The 20,679-nt window shown below is 39.8% G+C and overlaps 1 protein-coding gene across 1 annotated transcript in view; it reads right to left on the reverse strand.

Moving 5' to 3' along the window:
• The window catches only part of tcerg1l (transcription elongation regulator 1 like), a 662,686-nt gene that overhangs the window by 524,370 nt on the left and 117,637 nt on the right, over positions 1 to 20,679 (reverse strand). Inside the window, exon 5 of the mRNA XM_055646670.1 lies at positions 9,287 to 9,430. Within this exon, the coding sequence (XP_055502645.1) occupies positions 9,287 to 9,430 (144 nt within the window). The remainder of the gene's footprint in view (positions 1 to 9,286; positions 9,431 to 20,679) is intronic.

A 20,679-nucleotide genomic window follows, 5' to 3' on the forward strand; every position in this document is an offset into this window, starting at 1 on the left:
TGACTGCACCTCCACTGACTCCTCTGTCAAGCTTCTCAAGTTTGCGGATGACACAACCCTGATTGGACTCATCCAGGAAGGGGAGGAATCTCCCACAGGAAGTGTCACAGCTGGCATCCTGGTGCCATCGCACCAACCTGGAGCTCAATGCTCTTAAGACAGTGGAATTGATTGTAGACTTTAGGAGAGCTCCGCCTCCCCTCACCCCACCCCACTCACCATCAACAACACCACAGTCACATCTATGGAGTCTTTTAAGTTCCTGGGAACCATCATCTCAAGGGTCATTAAATGGGGGGCCACCATCAACTCCACAGTCAAAAATGCACAATAGAGTATGTATTACTGCGGCGGCTGAGGAAACACAATCTGTCACAGGCAATGATGGTCCAATTCTATACGGCCATCGTAGTGTCTGTCCTCACCTTCTCCATCATGGTCTGGTTTGGCTCAGTCACCAAGCACGACATCCGGAGGCTGCAGCAAATCATTCGATCAGGTGAGAAGATTATTGGCTGCAACATTCCCTCCATTGACAAACTGTACACTGCAAGGGCCAGGAAGCGAGCGGGTAAGATCATCTCTGACCCCTCTCACCCCGACCATAAACTCTTTGAATCACTTCCCTATGGAAGGCGACTGCAGACTGTCAAAGCTGCCACAGCCAGACATAAAAACAGCTTTTTTCCCCACGAGTAGTAGCTCCACTCAATAACCAAAAATCTGTAGCCTCCTTTTGCTCTGGTATTTTATTCAATTCACATGTTTAATCAATAATATTTTATTATTAATGCTTAATGTTTTATGTGTCATTCCTAACTGTTACTGTATGTCTTATTGTCACTTGTGGGCGGAGTACCAAGACAAATGCCTTGTATGTGAATACTTGGCCAATAAACGTATTCATTCATTCAAGTTCTTTAGCGTGTATATATCTGAATATTTGTCCTGAGACCGGCGCATTTGATGTAATCACAAATAAATCGCATCAATGCCTCTGTGTCCCCAGAAGTTTGAGGAGATTCAAATGTTGCTGGATACGTCATCAACCTTCTGCAGGTCTACAGTGGAAAGCAAATTGACTGGCTGCATCCCGGCCTGGTTTGTTAATTCAGACACTCAAGAACAAAGGAGGTAGCAGAAAGTGGTGGACCTAACCTGGTCCATCACGGGTATTGACTTTCCCACCATCAAATGGAAGTACACCAGAAGCTGCATGGGCTGATTCAGAAGATTAAGATTTAGCCCTAGAAGTTAGGTGGTAGGGGAGGAAGGCTGTTATTCTGGCTGGATGTCTGTGATCATTTACGTTCCGTGGAGTTCTATGATGGGACCCCTGCTGTTTGTGATATGTTTATTTTGACAAAATGTAGATGGGTTGTCTAATATGATTGCAGACGACAATAAAATCAGACAATGCGGACAATGAGGATGACCGTCTAAGGATGCAACAGGGTACAGATCAGTTACAGATATGGGGGGAGAACTAGCAGATGTAGTTTAATCCAGGCAAGAGCGAGGCATTGAATTTGGGAGGTCAAATTTAAGGGCAAAGTATACTATTAATGGCAGATCCATTAGCAATGTTGATGTACGGAGGGATCCTGGGTCTAAATACTTATCTCCTTGAAAATAGCAACTCAAGTAGATAGTGGCAAAGAAGGCATTTGATATATTTATCTTCATCGGTCAAATATTGAGTAGAATAATCAAGTTGTCATGCTGCAACTTTATGTAACTGATTTGGCCACATTTGGAATATTGTGTGCAGATCTGGCCGCACCATTAAGGAAAGATGTGGATGCATTGGAGAGGATGCAGAAGCAGTTTACCAAGATGTTCCTTGGATTATAGGGTATTATCTACATACCCCCTAATGAAGGCAATCTTGCATTGTTTTCCCTGAAGTGCCAGAGTCTCAATGGTGACCTGATAGAGAAGTATGGACAATTATGAGAGGCATAGACAGAATAGTCAGTCAGAACCTTTTTCCTAGGATGGACGTATCACAGCTGAGAGGGCAAGTCTCACAGGCGAGAGGGCGTCATAGATGGAGAGTTTAAAGGAGATGTGTGGGCAAGTTATGTTTTATTCTTTCAGTGATCGGAGACTGGAATCTGTTGCCAAGGGTGGCTGTGGAAGCAAATATGATGGTGGTGTTTGCGAGGCACATGAACATGCAGGGACTGAAGGGATATAGATCACATGCTGGCAGAAGGGATGAGTTTAATTTGGCATCATGTTCAACAAAGGCATCATGAGTTCAAAGAGCCTGCCCCTGTGCAGTACCGTTGTCTGTATCGTACTACAAAAGAATTAAGTTAAACACGTCAACTTTTTTTCTTTCCACAGATGCTGCCTCGCCTGCTGACTGTTTCAGGCACATTGTGATTTTGTTTCACGATCAAATACTGGAATGAAGAAATTGTCTTGATTATGCTTATTATTATGTTTGAAAAATGAAAGGTGGTGGGATTCTGGATTTTGGACCCAGATGTGTTCTTGGATTCTGGGCAAGATTGATAGGGTAGGTGCCGAGTTGATGTTTCCGCTTGTGAGGATATCATAGAAACATAGAAAATAGGTGCAGGAGTAGGTCATTCGGTCCTTCGAGCCAGCACCGCCATTCAATATGATCATGACTGATCATCCAAAATCAATGCCCCCTTTCCTGCTTTATCCCCATATCCCTTGATTTCCTTAGCCCTTAGAGCTAAATCTAACTCTCTTGAAAATCCAGAATTAGAGGGTACCATTTCAGAATAAAGGGTTGTCCACATAAGAGATGGGATGGAGACAAACGTTCTTTTCTCAAGGATCATTGAGATTTTCTGCTCCAAAGTGCCATGGACAGTAAGTCATTGGAGATTTTCATAATTGAAGCAGACTGATATCTGGACTAGAAGAGGGCCTAGGTTCATAGAAAGCAGGCTGAAGGTGGATTTGAGACCAAGCCCAGAGCAGCCATGATTTTATTGAATAGCTGAAGTTCATAAGTTCATAAATCATAGGAGCAGAATTCGGTCATTCAACCCATTGAGTCTACTCCACCATTCAAACATGCTGATCTATCTTTTCCTGTCAACCCTATTCTCCTGCCTTCTCCCCTTAACCTTTGACACCCTTACCAATGTCCATCTCTGCTTTAAAAGTACCCAATGACTCGGCTTCCACAGATATCTGTGGCAATGAATTCCACAGATTCACCACCCTCTGCTAAAGAAGGTTGAGGGGGCATCTGGGCCACTCTTCTCTTGTTTCTTAGATCTTTTGAAATGAGGAAAGCTTGTTCTTTCATGTTACAAGAGCCTTTGAGGTTCCATGATGACATCCAAGGCAAATGCCGATGCTTTAAATGAACAGTATGAGAGCTACCATTACAGCAATGGGTTCCTAATATTGCACCATAATATACAAAGTAAGCACATTATGACATTAAGATGGATTTAACGGAAGGAGTGCCATTTTCAAGCTCACTGGTCTCTCAATTATGTACAGCTGACATACATTAGGTAGCATGAAGATTTATCTTAATTGATGCACTGCCCATAGCCACACACTCAATTGATGCACTGCCCATAGCCACACACACAATCAATGCATTGAATTTCAAAGGCATGATGAAATATGTAGACAGGACTATATATATATTTGAAAATAGCAAATAAGAATGAATTTCTCAGCATACTTGTCAACTGGTAATTTTTTTTACTACAGTTATGTATTCGACACTCTCTTCAGTTCTGTTGTAAAACATATTCATAGAAAAAAATTGCAGGGATGCCCCAAATGGTTTATTTATAGTTTTGACTGCTAACTTTTATGTGCAAAACAACCCGTCTAATGGAAATTGCTTTTTAATACAAAAACAATATTTAGGTAAAGAGAAATGCCTGAAGATAAACATTAGATACGACCAGTTCTTACCAGTTTTGAAAACAGAAAGAGAAAAACTTGAATCAAGCCTGCCTTCTTATATTTTGTGTACCTGCTGTTTTACCTCAGTTGCTGCTTTCTTTGTATTCTTGGGTTTTAAGATGTCCCTTCTTTCTCAAAATAGCTGTAAACATTTTTTTTCCTATTTGCCTATCCACGCTCTACAGGATTTTATAAATCCTGAAAAATTGAGGAGTTTGTGCAATCTTTTCACGTTCTTTACAATTTATGGGCTTAATCTGCCTCTTTGCTGTCTTTTTGCTGTGTTAATACTTGTTTGGTTTGATGGTAGCGTAAGGTAGAAAATATATTATTTCCCTGAGGAAATGTCACAACAATCCACTGATTTGCAGAAAAGGACCAATTTTCTAAGTTTATTACAGGCAGGGGACTTTACCTACCCACTGTACAGATCAAGAAATCGCAAGTGCTCTATCCATAATTTTACATCAATTCAGTTTATTGAGCTGCAGATTGTGAAGATGTAATTTTCCAACATCACCAACAGAAACAGGTCTGGTAGCAGAAGCCTTGACATTTACAACAATTATTTCTAATTCTATTTGAAATTAACCAAGAATTCCTTATCTGTCTCATTAAACCTCTTGCTTTCATGTGTTTTTAAAAAAAAATACACCTTCAAATAAGCAATCAAGTCTATGATCTGCAAGGCACTTTAGCTAACTGCAAATCAAAGGAAAAAACAATATTTTTATATTCAATCATTAACTCAAGCGTTTCTTAATTGGTAAAAAAAAAAGGTATACGCCAGGTTCCCATTTATTTATAACGGGAATACAAGCACAATCACTGCAAAATCCTCCTAAGTTCTTAGATGTAAATATTATCAGCATCACAGTTTTTAGGAGTAAATTCACCAGCAACTTGTCCATGACTAGCCATATTGAACCAATGGCCAAGAAAGCACATCAACGCCTCTACTTTCTGAGAAGGCTTTAGAAGTTCAGCATGTCCCCAACAACTTTCACCAATGTCTACAGAGGTGTATAGAAAGCATTTTAACGAGATGCATCACAGCATGGTTTGGGAACAGTTCCATCCAAGACCACAAGAAACTGCAGAGTGTTGTGGACGTGGCCCAGACCATCGCACAAACCATCCTTCCTTCCATTGACTACATCTATACTTCACACTGCATCCGCAAGGCGACCAGCATAATCAAGGATGAGTCTCACCCGGCCACTCCCTTTTCTCCCCTCTCCCATCAGGCAGAAGTGTGAAAACAAATACCTTCAGATTCAGGACAAAAATGCTGGCAAAACTCAGCGGGTGATCAGCATCTAGAGAAGGAATAGGCAACGTTTCGGGTTGAAACCCTTCTTCAGACTGATGCCTTCAGATTCAGGGACAGTTTCTTCACAGCAATTATCAGGCAACTGAACCATCCTATCACCAACTTGAGAGTATTATCTACCTCATTGAAGATACTCAGCCTATCTTTAATCAGAATTTACTGTACTTTATCTTGCATTAAACGTTATTCCCTTTATCATGTATCTGTACACTGTGGACGGCGTGCCTGTAATCATGTGTAGTCTTTTCAGTGACTGGATAGCACACAACAAAATGCTTTTCACTGTACCACGATACATGTGACAATAATAAACTGAACCAAAATAAACAAAAAACCCACAACAGATCAAGTTTTTTTTGTTTTTTTTAAACACTTACCTTTTCTTTTACTGTGTTACACCAAAGGTTTGTAAACCACTTGATATCAGAGCCCTGAAAAATGATCACTGCCTTCTCAGGATGATCTTTTGTTTGGCTATGAAATGGTTCCTAGTTTTGTTCTAAGTGATCATTGATGTCAATTAGTTATCTTTCAATCAACATTAATTTCACTAATAATAAGTGATCATTTAACATGTTGGCTGTTTACAGCACCTTTACTTTTGGAGGAAATTGTGTTTTAGGATTTAATTTAGGGTATGAGAAATCTTACTGCACATACATATACATTCTTCTTCTACAATTCTTCATTTAACATCATTCAACCGCTCTCTTCCTCCTCCTCTCTTCCTCCTCCTCACTTCCTCCTCTCTTCCTCCTCCGCAAACCATTTTCTCTCCCCATGTGAATTTTGTTCCCTCTTTACTCCCTTCCTCTCTAAACCTACTTTTCAACCCTCCTCTTGCTCTCTCACCATCTGCTCTCCCTCACTGATTTCTATCTTGCACACCCATTCTCTCACGACATCGGACCCACTCATTTATCACTTCCACATATGCAGTTCCACTGCAGCTAACCCATTCTCCCACCTGTGTTCAAGAAGGAACTGCAGATGCTGGAAAATCGAATAGACAAAAATGCTGGAGAAACTCAGCAGGTGCAGCAGCATCTATGGAACAAAGGAAATAGGCGACGTTTCAGGCCGAAACCCTTCTTCAGACCTCACCCTTACACCTCTGACTGCTTGCCATCACCTCACTCGAGGAGACCACCAACCCTGTCAAGCTCCCTGATCCAGGCAACTATACCAGCCATGGCCTACAGTTTAATTCAGCCTCTAAATCGTCCCTCGAATAACTAACACAAGCACGAGATGCCCATCTACTGCAACCTGATGACAGCAGCGGTAGCCTCTTAGCCATGGAGGACTTGAATGATGAAGAGTGGCACCCAGAGGATGAATCAAACTCCATCATTTGGCAAAATCCTCAAGCTTACAGAAATGTACTGTATTTCTGACCAATGCCCACCCAATGATCTTCACACTGATCAGGAATTGTTTATCCAGGCAAAGACCTGCACCAAACCTGACCGCAATCAAATATCACAAACGAGGTATTCTGACAATTATCCTGATTCTGGATGTCTCTTTGATTTTGCTGAATGTCTATGGTGCAGAGGTATATTGTAAAGAAATTGAAATATTAAAAAACTAATATATATATATATATATATATATATATATTGCACAATTAAATAGTTCAAGTTTTTTAAAATAATCTTTAATTATTCTTATATTTATTAAATCAAAATTATTTATTTTAAATCATGTTTTTCAATGACCAGGGGCCAAATGTCCTTAATAAAAATGCTTATTCTCAGTCAGCAAGCCATTCAGAAACTTATTAATAAAAATGGCAACAGGAAACCATTCTTATACATGTCAATAATCATTTTATTTTTTTAAGATCATACAAATAATTGCCAAGCAATTTACAATTGGACCCAAGCAGATAATCTATGTATAGGCATATAAGAACAGAAAAAACATAAATGAAACGGAAAATTAATAATTCATACAGATATCCACGCCATACCTTCTCACCTGCTCCCTCTGCAACAGTTGTAATTTACTTCTACCATTTTCCCGATTACATGGGCTCCAATGGACTTAGGAATCAACAGAAAGTCTGCTACAAATCAGATCGTTCTAAGCTGTTCTTCAATCATTTGCAGAGATTACATTAACCATATCTTCATTTTTCAATCATGTAAAGTAATCTAAATCAATGGAAATTTCTACCTAGCCTTTCAGGTTATATTTCATATTTGTTCAAACCATTGCCACTCATATGTACAGAAACATATCTGGAACATTGTTCTTTGAAACAAGGATGCAAGCAAGTTTCTGGCTAAAATAGCACTAATCTTATTTGAATATCAGCATTCCACATTAGCTTAAATATATCGTCTCGTCTGAGCTTCTACAAATATTTTAGGGGTAGATTCTATTTTTTAGTCTTGTAATTAAATATCATCTGTGTGAACACAACAGTTGAAAATCAGATAGAAGAATTTAAAAGGACTTTTTCCAAATGCACAGTAGGCTGGCAGTGATGTTGCCTTAAAGATGCAGTACAATTTGATGCTCTCTGCATACACACTTTCACTTTAACTGCATGCATTTCTCTGAGGTGCTTAAGTTTCCTCCAACATTACAAAGACATACTTTTTGCTTGTCTATTTGCTCACTGTAAATTACCTGATGGTTGGTGGCTGATAGAGGAATCAGTAGAATGGTTGTTGGATATGTGGGGTACAATGAAGCATGTGCGGCTGGTGACTGATGAGAATGCTACTAGATTCATCAGCATAGATTCACTCTGTCTGCTACTAGGATATGAATCTAAGTTTCCTTCCAACAATTTAAATGAAAAATCAACCAGGTCAAATCTCCACCATGGAATATTTACAACCATATTCACCCAGCAATTCTCCGCAAAGGTAATACTAAGTACCTAGGCAGGGAACATCAAATTATACCACCAAAGGTTTCATTCCCCCAGCAAGCAGTATTCAATTTAGATTAATCAATAAGTTAGTGCACTCCTGATCAAGGCAAGCAACTGTACAATCATATTCTTTGATATTTATGCTCTTTTTGCTTTCACTGTTCCGTACCCAATTAAAAGTTTTGGTACTTTGTAACTTATTACAGAATTTACATAAGCAGGCACATAAAACAGATTAAAAAAAATAATTAGATGATGTGTATAAGTGAATTATCATTTGCATACACATTTTCATTGGTAAACGATCTTTTAAATGATTTTAAACAAGACAAATTATCCTGTGTGCACTTTACACATATTTGAGTGCCAGTTGTGCTGTGATTAAATGAGTTCTAAAGCAAAGAAAACGATGAATCAGGTTTGCACTAAATCATAAATATTCCTTTGTAAACCTTCATATAATTGTTCTGCGCCCTTAACTCATAATGGCCAGTTTTTATCTCAAATCTCCAATTTAATCGGCCGAAGTTCATAGAGTAGATATTTGATAATTTGATCATTTGATGAGTACAGTAGAAAATATTTTCCTCTTTTTGGATGGTTAGACTGGTATACAAATGTGGATCTCACAGAAAAACACCTGGTGGCACAGATTGCAGTGCAATAATGAGTGCCTGATGTTTGATCCTTACAAATTAATGGATACTCGATAAAACAACACCATCTGACTACACCATCCATTAGTTCAATAAAACAAAAATCTATGGGTGCACAAACCTGGTAGAGATTTCACAAACTGCAAACAAAATGAAATACAATACTGACAACAAAAATTTAACACACGCACTCAGGGTCACTACCACTCTTAATAACAACATTGCTAGGAACAGCACAGTAGAATTTCAGGCTGAAAAATGATTTTGATCTTGAATATAGCCTTCTATACAGATTATGGTAGATTTTTTTTGTAGTCATCAATTCCAAAATATGAAGCGACTGAGCCATTGTAATCACAGTCATATTACAATTGTGAATAAGCAAATGTTCAGGTGATTGGTTTTCACAAGCTTGGTCTATTCATCTGATTAAACTCATCGCCAATGCTAATAAAGCTAATAAAGCACACAAGCTGAAGGATCACTTACCGATGCTTGGGTCCCTTGCATCAAATTGGCCGATGCCTTTGATGTCACATGTTGCGGGTTGGCCACAATTTCTTCTGCCCAAACCTGGCTGGAGACAATAAATCTGTCTGAGCAATTGAGCACTCGGGAATGTGGAGGGTGTCGCTAAATTAAATGGAAGGAAATAAGAAGACTGAATGAATGAAGGATGAGTAAAGACAATTAAAAAAATGATATTGCAACCGAGCATAGTTTGGCACCTCTTTTGCATTGTTATACATGAACTTCTCATTTGCATTAAAATAAAGCATTTGTGAATCTTCTGTCCCGTACAATTCTGAAGAAAGTGAAAGAGCAAAACGAGTCAAGCAGTAAACTTACAAACACATAATAATTATGTGAATATCCTTTCTGCACCTTCAATGCTTGTAGACAGAGACTAACATTTATTTTCCAAAATTGCAATAGCTGACTTACTGTAAACTGCAACTTCTCAGCATTTATTCATGATCCCAAAACTTACTTTAAGAATTCATTCAATACTATAGTCTTCAAGTGACTGGCTTGTGCCCTTCACATAATCACTTTTTTTTCAGTATTATACAGCAACATAATCAATGTTTCTTTAATGTGTAGGAAAGAACCGCAGATGCTGGTTTAAAGATAGACACAAATTGCTGGGGTAACTCAGCGGGACAGGTAGCCTCTCTGGAGAGAAGGAATGGGTGACGTTTCGGGTCGAGACATTTCCTCAGACTGACGAGGGTCTATATTTTGTGCCTATCTTCAATGTTCCTTTAAAATGACTGTAAGCATCATTTTCAAAATGTAAGACAATTAACACACATATACACTCGTTATATTCACCCATTATATTTAAACAAATATGCTTTATCGTGAGTCAGAGATATCATCTTTTATAATAATTGTGTCTGCTACTAATACTGTGTATAGACTTAGCCATTCTCTCATATGTAGTGGGCAATCTAATCCTCCAAGAGATCTCAAAGTTGAACATCTTGGAATCTAATTAAAATCATTCAATATTTGAATATGCATTATCATAATCCATATATAATAGCAAAATCCACTGCCTTGTGATACAAACTACATTTTCAGCTTTTGCACATGCCCCTTCAACCTTAACACCTGTTGAGAACTTAAGCACTGAGCTGCTTGTCTTCACAGGTAGTAAATAACTTGACTGGTGGTCAATTTACAGTCTAACTACAACCTGAGAAAAAATGTTTCCATGGTTTCAAGATGAAATAGAAGAAAAATAAACTTAAAACAAAACAAAAAAACATCACCGGGCTCTGATCTGTATGTTTATAATAAACCTTACAAGAGCAGATTAACATCAAGAGATGGCAGGATTGTAGAGAGTAAATCACATTAACTGCCTCCACACTCACTGATTTCTGCCAGATGAGTGGCGCTAAAATTATTGTCTCATCATACAATTGGCCACATTCAAGGATTCTGAAAAATTGACGGAAAGAATTGCGGAGGCCGTCAAAATTACACTTCAGGCTCTGAGCATAAATGGGTGCCCAAGGACTGGAGCGTGTCCAATTCAGAATCCATCTCAAAAGGAGGGAGAAAGAATTAATCTCAATAATTACATGCCACTTCACTCAACATCTGTGGCAAGGAACATTTTAAACTGCTTAATTAAAGATAAAAATGCCACATATCTAAATAGAGAAAAAATAGCTACAGGCACCCATAGCCTTATTTAGTGAGGCAATAGACTATAGTATATTGGGGCAAAGGGTTAATGCAGCGAACATAGTCTTCAGCACTTCATGCAACATTATTGGAGAAGAATAAGGGGTTTAAAATTGTGCAAATTTGGTTAAACATTAGAAAAAAGAAAAAGTGTCAAGGGCCTGTCCCACTAACACGACTTTTCAGCGACTGCCTTCGACCTTCAAGCTCGAGGGCACTCGCCTAAAAACCGCAAGCTGGATCGACTGTCAGTGATGAAACCGCGAGCTGGATCGACCGTCAGCGCGTGTGCACACACACACACACATCGCAAAGGCGGGGGCCAGGGAAAGCAGGGGAGGGCTGTCTGAAATTCACACCCGCAATGAACAGGCACAGTGTACGGCAAGTCCTTTAGAGAGCGCAAAGAGTGGGGGGGGGGGGGGGGGGGGGGGAGGGGGGGAGAGAAGGGGGGGGGGAGAAGGAGCGGGAGGAAGGGGGGGAAGGGGAAAGAGAAGGGGGGAGAGAGAAGGGGGAGGGAGAAGGGGGGGGGGGGGGGAGAAGGGGAGGAGAAGGGGGGAGACACTAGAAGAAGCCAGGACAACTTATAATAAAGTTTAGCGAGCATTTAACATTACCGGTCGGTTTTCCTTGGTTCTGAAAACTCCAATGAGCCAATTAAATGCCAGGTCAGCAAAGGAGATTGCCTACGGCTACCTCGACTGCCTATAACTACATAGCGACCCCATTTCACTGCACTACCAGTTCAAAAGAACAATGCCGACCAGTTTTTACTCGCGAACATTTTGCAGCATGCTGAAAATTTTCCTCAACCAAATTGAGGCCGCGAGTATGCGGGAACTTCCCTCGCGCATGAAGGAAAGTTCCAGTGACCTCCTAGGACCTCCTAGGACCAGGTGGCCACAATTCTGTGGATGAGTCTAGCACAAGTCTCCTAAACTCGCAAACCCACAGTGGGACAGACCCTTCAGCATTTCTTTGGGGCAATTAGAAATGATTAGCTGTGTTTGGCCTATGGGTTATGACAGGGGTGGAAGCAGATGTTCAATGGTTATACCAAATACCCAAAGTGGGATGGAGGAACCAGCGCCAAAAGTTGGAGGCAACACCAAAAGAGGTACGGTTAATTGCCCTGAAAGCTAAAAGGGATTGTAAAATGAGATTGGTAAAATGAAATAATGAAGACAGTAGGTACTGAATGCAACTATCAGATAATGTAGCGTTGTTACAAATTCCTGCCATCAGTGGCACTCTAGATCTGCTCACTGCCTGTGCATGCAACTTGAGAGGCTGTGGGCGGTGAGTAAAATGCAGGTTTTTATTGGTTGTCACGGAGGGATTTCCTCGTAAGACAAGCTTATGAGGAAATTTTGTTCTGACATCCCGTGGGTGATTTAAAAAAAAAAAACGTTGCTTGACTATTAAATTGCTGGATGGAAGTCGTGCCCAACTTCAACGCCTTCAAAATCACGGATCGCAAGTTCAGGACAAAACAAAAGATATGTACTGTAGGACATTTATCTTACATCTTATCTAATTTTTGGTGTAATTTCATTTTAATCTGATGATGTGAAATATGTTATTTTGGCCCTGATTTCGGCCGTGTCCTGCTTGCTGGCTGTGAGTGTGAGCAAAATCATGGTGGTGCCACAATCCGATCTCTGTATCATAATCCACAAACATTCACTCTCAAGATAATCAAATTCATTATTTTTTACACAATCATGTCATAAGAACATCTAAATTATCTTTATTTGTGTTATTTTCTATCCATGATCAATATTTTCATACTAAATATATGACTAAACATTTCCACACTACATAGTATTTAGTCAAATATTTGCTGTGAAAATATTGATCATGGATAGACAATTACACAAAATATAGATAATTCAGATGTTCATGACATGATTGTGCAAAAAATAATGATTTTGATTACCTTGAGAGTGGATGTTTGTGGATTTTGAACACATGTCTATGTAAAACGGCCCTTGCCTGCAGCAGTATTATAAACCAACAGAATAAAATTTATGGGAATTAAACATTCAATTCCTTTGATTTGGCAAAGAAATTCATGACAAATTTAAAAATCATGTTATATTGTGAATTATTGTGTGAATGGGATCAGTTTGTTATTTGGATACTTTGGCTATTTAAAAAAAATATTTTTAGCATTTTCTTAAGAATGGGATAGATGTTTAGATCTAGTCATTGAATTTAGATGAATTTAATTGATTTGATGACACTGATGAATATGGTTTTTTTTGTTTGTTGGGTATTTACTATTTGTTTTAAAGTTAAACCTGTATTAGGCATTTTGTTGAACAAAATTATTTCTACTTATTTTTCTAAAACTGCAAATAAAAACTTGTTTCTACTTAATGCTGTTCAGTGGTTTTTTTCTTTATATTTTTAAGAAGAAATGCAAAATTGTCAATCCAAATGCCCAGCCTGGCATAGCTAGAGCTCACCTTGAAGTGAATTTCTCTGTCATGCCCGAGTCAAAGAGTGATCTTAAAAATTGACACATCTTGTACTTGTATACCTCATTTGGAAAAAGTCAGTCTGAAACTGAGAGGCGGCTGAGTTCACATTTTTCTTTGTCGGATGCAGAAGGCTATTCATTTGCTGCTGTTAACTTAAGGGTGAAGATTCTCGTTAACCAGGCTTTGCTTAAGTTTAAAAAACTCAGTAATCCCAAGGAACTTGAAACATTTACGGAAATTTATGATGAAACTTTTAAACTTCCAGAAGACAGTCAACACATTTCTTTAGATGATGTTCCACCACCTGGTGCTCATGATCCCAAATGTTTGACATCTGCTGAAAACCATGTGCCCATATTTCAAGACACTGAGGACATGGGTGATGACAATGAGGTCTAGCAATTCCAACGACAGCAACTGCCTCTCCTGAACCAGTGCCATCAACATCAGTGTTTCAACAAGATGTAGCAGAGCACTTCTAAGTCTTTCACCAAGGACCCTTGTAGTTTACAATGCCAAAATTGAAAAGTTGAGGAAAAATAAGGTGTACAGAGTTGCTGGTACATTTCAATGCTGGAGAAACTCAGCGGGTGCAGCAGCAACTGATGGAGCGAAGGAAATTGGAGACGTTTCGCGCCGAAACCCTTCTTCAGACTGTATAGAGTTGCTTATTGCTTACAATCTGAGGAGTATGATGATGCTACTGATTATGATATGCCAATGTACCAGCTAGCAGCTGATCTTCTCCATGAAGACGTGGTCTTTTGCTAGAAATGTAATTTCCTTACCTGTCTGGTCATTTCTTTACCGGACTTACAGCATATAATACAATAATATTAAACTTCTGATCTTGAGAATATCACATTTTTGAATTTTCAAGGCAGTCTGAGTGTTTATTACTATTTCCGTCACAATGGTTAATTATGTAATTAGCTACTTAATTAGGTAATTAACTCATGATATACTTTAACTTCAGGTCATCCAAGTAAGATGTATCATATTTGTTTCAGAATGCTTCAACCTATAATAACTGAACATTTCATTCATTTCTCTTAATGTTTAAGAAAGTTATGGGCTTTTTTGTCAATTGACTGTCCTTGATCACAGCTTCTGTGTTAAGAATGGAAAAGCAATAGGGAACAAGATGCTAATTTCCAAGTATGAAAATGACCATAACATTTTTAATACTGAAGATAGGAAATTGAATTAGGCATCAAATTAAAGTTATTTTTATGCATTATTTGATGGGATAAATTACAGGCTTGATTTTTAATATCGCAAAATTTTGGAACATCCCTAGATAATGCATCAAAACAGTATTTAAATGAAAGTAGGCTGAATAGTGCAGATGAACAGGCATTGGATGCATTTGTGGAATAAAACATTAATGGCAACACTTCAGCCTATGGCAAACTAAATTAATTCTGGGTATTATCTGAAGGGAAATGTTTGGTTGCATGCTGTAAATGTGAGATACGTTGGTGCCGACAGTTGAATTCATTGCAAAAGCAGAGTATTATGTGACTCTCCACACATGCTACCAAAGCAAAGGGAGAAGGAGACAACTTGAATTGAAGTACCTTATAGAGTTCTGGGCTCTACTCACAGGAAGGATCATTCCTTCAATGATGCCATGTGTAAAAATATAAATAATTGCACAAATATCCTGCTTCCATTGTTTAACTTCCATCACAGTGTCAGTACAGTTTACAATACAGAAGGGACCCGTTCATCGCAACATGTTAATGCCAGCCAAAGAAATAGAGACTTTAAGTTACTCCCAGTTACCAGCTCTGACAAAAATGTTGAAGTCACAGCTTTAAAATGCTTCCATCACCACTCCTGCCAGTGAGTTCCAGCCCAGCACTATATTTATGTATAAAAATTCCTCTCTAATTTAAGTTAAAATACTGTCCATTTACTGATCTCCCTGCCACAAAAATAATAGTTCTTTCTTTTTGCCATCGGAACATTTAATAATGTTGTACACTTCACCCAAATGATTCTTCCACTTCCTTTATTCCTATCAATCTTAACCTAGCCCGTCGCTCCTCACCGCTACCACTTGTATTTCTCTGTTTCTGTACAATTGTACAATGCTTACAACTCCAATTTTCATTATATCATTAGTATTATGCCATTCCTGGAAATACAAATCATAGGCATATGTTTTCAACCTCCCATTTCTGCAGCACTATTCTCTTCCCCTCTCAGCATATACCTTTCTTTCCAGCAACAAGGAGGAACAAGAATGCTTGAGAAGAGGAAGGATGATGAGGAGAATGATGATCATTAAATGAAGGACAATGATAGGGAGCAAAATAAGTGAAAGCGAGAGAATTACAGTGCATTCTGAAAGTATTCAGACCTTCAATTTTTCCACATTTTGTTCATTTTTCCAGTGAAAACAGGTGTTTAGAACTTTTTTGCAAAGTGATTAAAACAAAATAACTGAAATATCGCATTTACAGAAGTATTCAAACATTTTAGTCAGTACTTTGTTGAGGCACCGTTGGCAGCGATTACAGCCTCAAGTCTTCTTGGGTATGATGCTACAAGCTTGGCACACCTGTATTTGGGTAATTTCTCCCATTCTTCTCTGCAGATTCTCTCAAGCTCTGTCAGGTTGGATTGGGGAGCGTAGATGCACAGCTATTTTCAGGTCCTTCCAGAGATGTTCGATCGGGTTCAAGTCCGGGCTCTGGCTGGTCCACTCAAGGACATTCACAGACTTGTCAAGAAGTCACTCATGCGCTGTCTTGGCTGTGTGCTTAGGTTTGTTGTCCTGTTGGAAAGTGAACCTCTGCCCCAGTCTGAGGTCCAGAAGTTCTTGAGTAGGCTTTAATCAACGATCTCTCTGTAATTTTCTCCGTTCATCTTTCCCTCAATCCCGACTAGTCTCCCAGTTCCTGCCATTGAAAAACATCCCCACAGCATGATACTACCACCACGCTTCACCATAGGTATGGTATTGGCCAGGTGATGAGCGGTGCTTGGTTTCCTCCAGACGTGACGCTTGGCATTCAGGCCAAAGAGTTCAATCTTGGTTTCATCAGACCAGAGCACCACAGAAAACAACCCTTTTGGCAAACTACAAACGGGCTGTAACTGTGCCTTTTACTGAGGAGTGGCTTCCATCTGACCATTCTACCTTAAAGGCCTGATTAGTGGAGTGCTGCAGATATAATTGTCCTATAGAAGGTTCTCCCATCTCCACAGAGGAACTCTGGAGCTCTGTCAGAGTAACCATTGGGTTCTTGGTCACCTCCCTAACCAAGGCCCTTCTCCCCCGATTGCTCAGTTTGGCTGGCAGCCAGTTCTATGAATTGGTTCCAAAGTTCTTCCATTTAAGAATGACGGAGGCCACTGTGCTCTTTGGGATCTGCAATGCTGCAGAAATAGTTTTATACTCTTCCCCAGATCTGTGTCTCGACACAATCCTGTCTCGGAGGTCAACGGGCAATTCCTTCATCTTCATGGCTTGGTTTTTGCTCTGACATGCACTGTCAATTGCAGGACCTTATATAGACAGGTGTGTGCCTTTCCAAATCATGTCCAATCAATTTAATTTACCACCAGTGGACTCCAATCAAGTTGTAGAAATATCTCAAGGGTAATTAAAGGAAACAGGATGAACCTCAGCTCAATTTTGAGTGTCATAGCAAAGCATCTGAATATTATTTAAATGTGATATTTCAGTTATTTATTTTTTAATTACTTTGTAAAAATTTCTAAACACCTGTTTTCGCTTCTGGGAATGAAGTGTGTAGATTAATGATAAAAAAAGAATTTAATCTATTTTAAAATAAGGCTGTAACGTAAAGAAAATATGGAAAAAATAAGGGGTCTTAATACTTTCTGAATGCACATGGCAATGCATGTTAATGAGACGTACTCTTATACACTGTACTGCTGACAGTATGGAGGAAGAAGCTAATAGCTCAAATCTAACTGACATCCAACATCTGCATTTGGCTCAAGAAGGGTCTCAACGCGAAACGTCACCCATTCCTTCTCTCCTGAGATGCTGCCTTTCCCGCTGACTTACTCTAGCATTTAGGGCGGTCGCGGTGGCGCAGCGGTAGAGTTGCTGTCTTACGATGCTTGTAGCACCGGAGACCAGGGTTCAATCCCGACTACGGGTGCTGTCTGTACGGAGTTTGTACGTCCTTCCCGTGACCGCGTGGGTTTTCTCTGAGATCTTTGGTTTCCTCCCACACTCCAATGACGTACAGGTATGTAGGTTGATTGGCTTGGTGCAAGTGTAAATTATCCCTGGTGTGTTCAGAATAGTGTTAATGCACGGGGACTCATTGGGCCGAAGGGCCTGTTTCCATGCTGTATAACTAAACTAAACATTTTGTATCTATCTTAGGTTTAAAGCAGCACCTGCAGTTCCTTCCTACTCATCTGCATTTGTATAATGTATCGCACAGATCAGGAAGTATCTATCTGAATTGCCCTGCTCTTGTGTTGGCTGAAAGACTCAATGTGAAAACATGTCCTTGAATGTTGATTAATTACCCATTTGATACCCACAGAGCCAGATAGTTAGGCCGTGACAATCCAAATTAGAGTGAATTTCTAACTCCAGAATATATCTCATTAATTAATACACAATGGATTCTTAGTTTTAGTTTAGAGATACAATGCGGAAACAGGCACTTCCGCCCATTGGGTCTGCACCGGCCAACGATTCCCACACACTAATACTATCCTACACATACACACTAGAGAGAATTTACAATCATATCGAAGCCAATTGGCCTAGGTAGTGTAAAGGAATCAGGGACTCTGCAGAAGGACTTGGACAGGTTGGGAGAGTTGGCAGAGAAGTGACAGATGGAATATAGTGTCGCAAAGTGTGGAGTCATGCATTTTGGAAGTAAGAATAAAGGCATAGACAATTTTCGAAATGAGGAGAGAATCCAGAAATCGGAGGTGCAAAGGGACTTGGGAGCTGGTGCAGGATTCCCAAAAAGTTAATGTGCAAGTCGAATCAGTAGTAAAGAAGCAAACTCAATGCAAGCATTTATTTCAAGAGGGCTTGTACCAAAAACAGGGATGTAATGCTGAGGCTCTATAAGGCACAGATAAAGCCGCACTTGGAATATTGTGAGCAATTTTGGGCATCATATCTGAGGAAGGATGTGCTGGCTTTGGAGAGGGTCCAGCGGAGGTTTGCAAGAATGATCCCGGGAATAAATAGGTTGTCAGTGAGCGTTTGTCGGCACTGGGCGTGTACTCGCTGGTGTTCACAAGAATGAGGGGGGACCTCATTGAAACATACAGAGTAATGAAAGGCTTGGATAAACTTGATGGGTCAAATGGCCTAATTCTACTCCAATAACTTATGACCTTATAACCTTATAACACACTTGCTGTTTAAGCTTTGGATTTTACACATAAACTCTAACCTTTCATAAAGGATGGCTTGTATGTTGATGATAAAATGATTAGAATTTCTGATTTGATCGCAATCTAGCTGTGACTAGATTTAACAGTAGTGGGGGTGCAAGAAAATATACAGGCTTGTAATAAACCCATCTCTTCCCAGGAAGAAAGTCGAGAAATCAAGCATTTCAACGAGTCCATCAACCTCCAGGACAATTGGGTTTTCTTAATCACTGAAAAAATGACAGCTCAAATGACACGAAGACATCTTCACAAAAAGGTAAGTGCTCTTACTGGATTGCCGATGGCCAGGAGGAGCTGGGATACTTCCTCTCAGGCCCTTATGTTGCATTATTCCCTTCAGTCGATCACCTCTGCATATAAAATGTGTAGGAAGGAACTGCAGATGCTGGTTTAAACTGTCAATAGACACAAAAAATGCTGGAGTAACTCAGCGGGTCAGGCAGCCTCTCTGGACAAAAGGAATAGATGACGTTGCCGGTCGGAACCCTTCTTCAGACTTGTCAACCAACTCGTTCCAATGCCATCACTTGCAGTGTGGATTCTTCAATCTAATAGATTGAAACGTACTAGTGCTGTTCAGACCCTTGCAAAGAAGGTCTTGTGGAGTTGGGTACCCTCAGATCTATTATTGTTCAAAAGCCCACAAATAAAGAGCAGTCACAAGTGTAATAAATGAAAAGTACTGTTCATCGATAACTGTCAAAATCCAGGCCAATGTTGAGAACAGAGAAAATGCATTGAAATTCAAAAACCTTTAACTAATATCGGGTTTTTTTTCTGCCATGGTCCTTTTGACCTCAGTGACAGTATTACTTCCACTGCCACATATCACTTTCAATACTTCAATAAGACACAGTCCAATATATGGTCTTGGGTAACTGACGTGCCAGAACAATGCAGCACCTGTATGAAGGATGCCACCTCTGGTGAAGGCTGAGGAGAAACAAACCCTTGGCTATAATGTGGTGGAATACAAATCCTTTAAAAGTGTATTCATAGTAGAGCAAAGTAGACAAAAAAGTTGGAGAAACTCAGCGGGTGAGGCAGCATCTATTGAGCAGAGGAACAGGTAACGTTTCGGGTCGAGACCCTTCTCGAGACTGATGGGGGGGGGGGGGGGGGATGGGTGCGGGAAGAAAGGTCTCCTCCCTATCCGTCTGAAGAAGGATCTCGACCCAAAACGTCGCCTATTCCTCTGCTCCATAGATGCTGCCTCACCCGCTGAGTTTCTCCAGCTTTTTTGTCTACCTTCCAGCATCTGCAGTTCTTTCTTAAACATCATAGTAGAGCAAAGTTGTTTGTAAGCTAAATGTTTAATTCTGACACCTATTGTGTTGGCTTTAGATATTACTACAATAATAACAGGTGTGCTCTTTTAGTCCAATATACCCTTCTAGCTCAGAGGTTTTGTTGAATTTGTCTTTGGAATTGAATTACACATATATTTTTGGGGTGTTGGGATATATTCATTGTCTTTTACTCATTTTCTCCACAACCTCAGCCTACCCTTACACTACTGTGACAAACAAAGTAAGACAATTGAATTTAGACAATAGACACTAGACAATAGGTGCACCTGCAGGTGTCTATTGTCTTTGAGCAAGCACCGCCAATCAATATGATCATGGCTGATCATCCCCAATCAATACCCCGTTCCTGCCTTCTCCCCATATCCCCTGTCTCCATTATTTTTAAGAGCCCCATCTAGCTCTCTCTTGAAAGAATCCAGAGAACCGGCCTCCATGGCCCTCCGAGGCAGAGAATTCCCCAGACTCACAA

The sequence above is a fragment of the Leucoraja erinacea genome, chromosome 15, assembly GCF_028641065.1.
Source record: "Leucoraja erinacea ecotype New England chromosome 15, Leri_hhj_1, whole genome shotgun sequence".
NCBI classification, from domain to species: Eukaryota; Metazoa; Chordata; class Chondrichthyes; order Rajiformes; family Rajidae; genus Leucoraja; species Leucoraja erinaceus.